Raw genomic sequence first — 1,888 nt, forward strand, 5'->3', positions numbered from 1 at the left:
TTTTTCCAGTCGAAAATTTTATTAACATTATTACCAAACCGATCTAAATTTACGACCTCGGTCTCTCCTTCTTGCCCTTGTACAAGGCCAACAGAGAAACATTGGCTACTTTGACAACCTTGAAGCGAACTCCAGGAATGTCACCAACAGCGTGACCCTTCCGACCGAAACCAGCAACCAGAACTTCATCGTTCTCCTGCAATGGAAGACCACGTAGTTAGAAAGCCATAAACATTAAACCGGTACACACTTCTGAAATGGGTAACATTAAATTGAAGCCACATCCCAGACTCCTCTTAGGAAAGGGTGGAAATAGCAAAGGCTCCTGACAGATATACTTGAATAAAGGGCTCTTACCACCCTCAGTGTTTTGGAAACACAAGCTGAGATGATGTTTAGCTTGCAGAAGCACAGCTGAGAACTTTGCCAAGAAGGGGAAAGTATAAAAACATCTCTGGCATTTTTCATCTGCCTCTGCAGTTACAGCTTTAAGATACACATGGTGCTGAATACCATAAGCCCTTGTCTAACTATCCCCTAAATCTTCCCATTATGTGGTTTATTGTTTGGGGTTTTTTTTGGTGTGGTTCGTTGTTTTGATTTTTTTTTTTTTTTTACTGTGACATACAACTTTTTATAGATAACTTCCTGAAAATTAACTCACCTCAATGAAGTTCAGGCAACCATCGTTGGGAACAAAAGCTGTTATTTTTTTGCCATTCTTTATCAGCTGGACTCTAACACATTTCCTGATGGCAGAGTTGGGCTGTTTAGCTTCTACTCCACTGAAGTGCAAGCACATGGAAAGAAATTAGCAAAGATCAGTCTGATGAACTAGCAGATCAACACAAATTACTGTATTACTTTGTACTAAGTGCAGGCTGCATCTCTACTTCGAAACAAAAAACTATTACTCATCTATTTAGAACTGCTCAATGTATAAAAGCCCAGTTCCTAAGTGAATAAAAGCTGAAAACTGATCACCTACAGACACATATCAAATCAGTAATAAGAATCTGGAGGGGGAAAAGAAACCCGAAAATAAACAACTAGAGGCCCTTACAGTGTCCCAGTGAAGCTTTAAGTTATGAAAGAAAGTAACAAAAAGGTCAAAGACAAGTAAATGGGATCTTGGCACACATGAAAAATCCCCCCTCCCTCCCCTCAAGATTCCAAATGGAGTTAAGTGACGTTTTTATTAATTTGCTTCTAAATAAGCAAAATATTTGAAGTGACACGTGTATGAGAAAAATGCTTTTTAGCACTGCCACGTAGAAAACCGTTTTCAACCTAGCACATGGTAGTGAATAGAAATGTGGCAAGTTACAGCTGGTAAAACCTCCCACGTATTTAGAAAATAAAACGGCTTAGCAGTGCTTCTTTCTTGAGGCCGCTCTCCAAGGCCTCATGTTCCGGGGCACTCCCCACATGCTGCGCACCGGCCGGCTGCCGAGTCAGGCACACCGGGGGTGGTGGTGGGGTTCGTCGCCCACCCGCCCCCGCGGAGCTGTACCCACACTTTCTCCAGGACGATCCCCTTGGCGTGGGAAGCGCCGCCGAAGGGGTTGGCCTTCAGCGCCGTGCCCAAGTGAGCCTTCTTGTACTGCTTGTCGTGCCACTTCTGGTCGCGGCGGTGGCTGCGGAGCTTCCGGGCGGTGCGGAGCCCTCGGCACTTCCCTGTGGAACAAGGGCACGGATGAGGGGGCAGCTCCTCCCCGCAGACCCCAGGGCCGGGAGGCGGCCCAGCGGCATGCGGCCACCCCGCTCTGCCTGCGCGGGGACGGGGCCCAACCAGGCCCGGCCGCGTCGCTCCCGTGGAGGGTAACGGCGCCGCCACCGCCCACCCCGGAGTCAGGCTCGCGGGGCAGGGCGGGGAGGGCGCTGCGGC

The 1,888-nt window shown here is 48.3% G+C and overlaps 1 protein-coding gene across 1 annotated transcript; it reads right to left on the reverse strand.

The window, feature by feature from the left end:
- Positions 1–1,888, reverse strand: RPS23 (ribosomal protein S23; the record flags this gene model as incomplete). The annotated part of the gene is made up of 3 exons (XM_026866502.1): positions 1–196; positions 665–785; positions 1,518–1,888. Coding segments are annotated over 3 exons (639 nt in total), but the record flags the coding sequence as incomplete, so codon positions are not given.

This window comes from Athene cunicularia, assembly GCF_003259725.1.
Source record: "Athene cunicularia isolate RWA chromosome Z unlocalized genomic scaffold, athCun1 chrZ_part3, whole genome shotgun sequence".
NCBI lineage: Eukaryota > Metazoa > Chordata > Aves > Strigiformes > Strigidae > Athene > Athene cunicularia.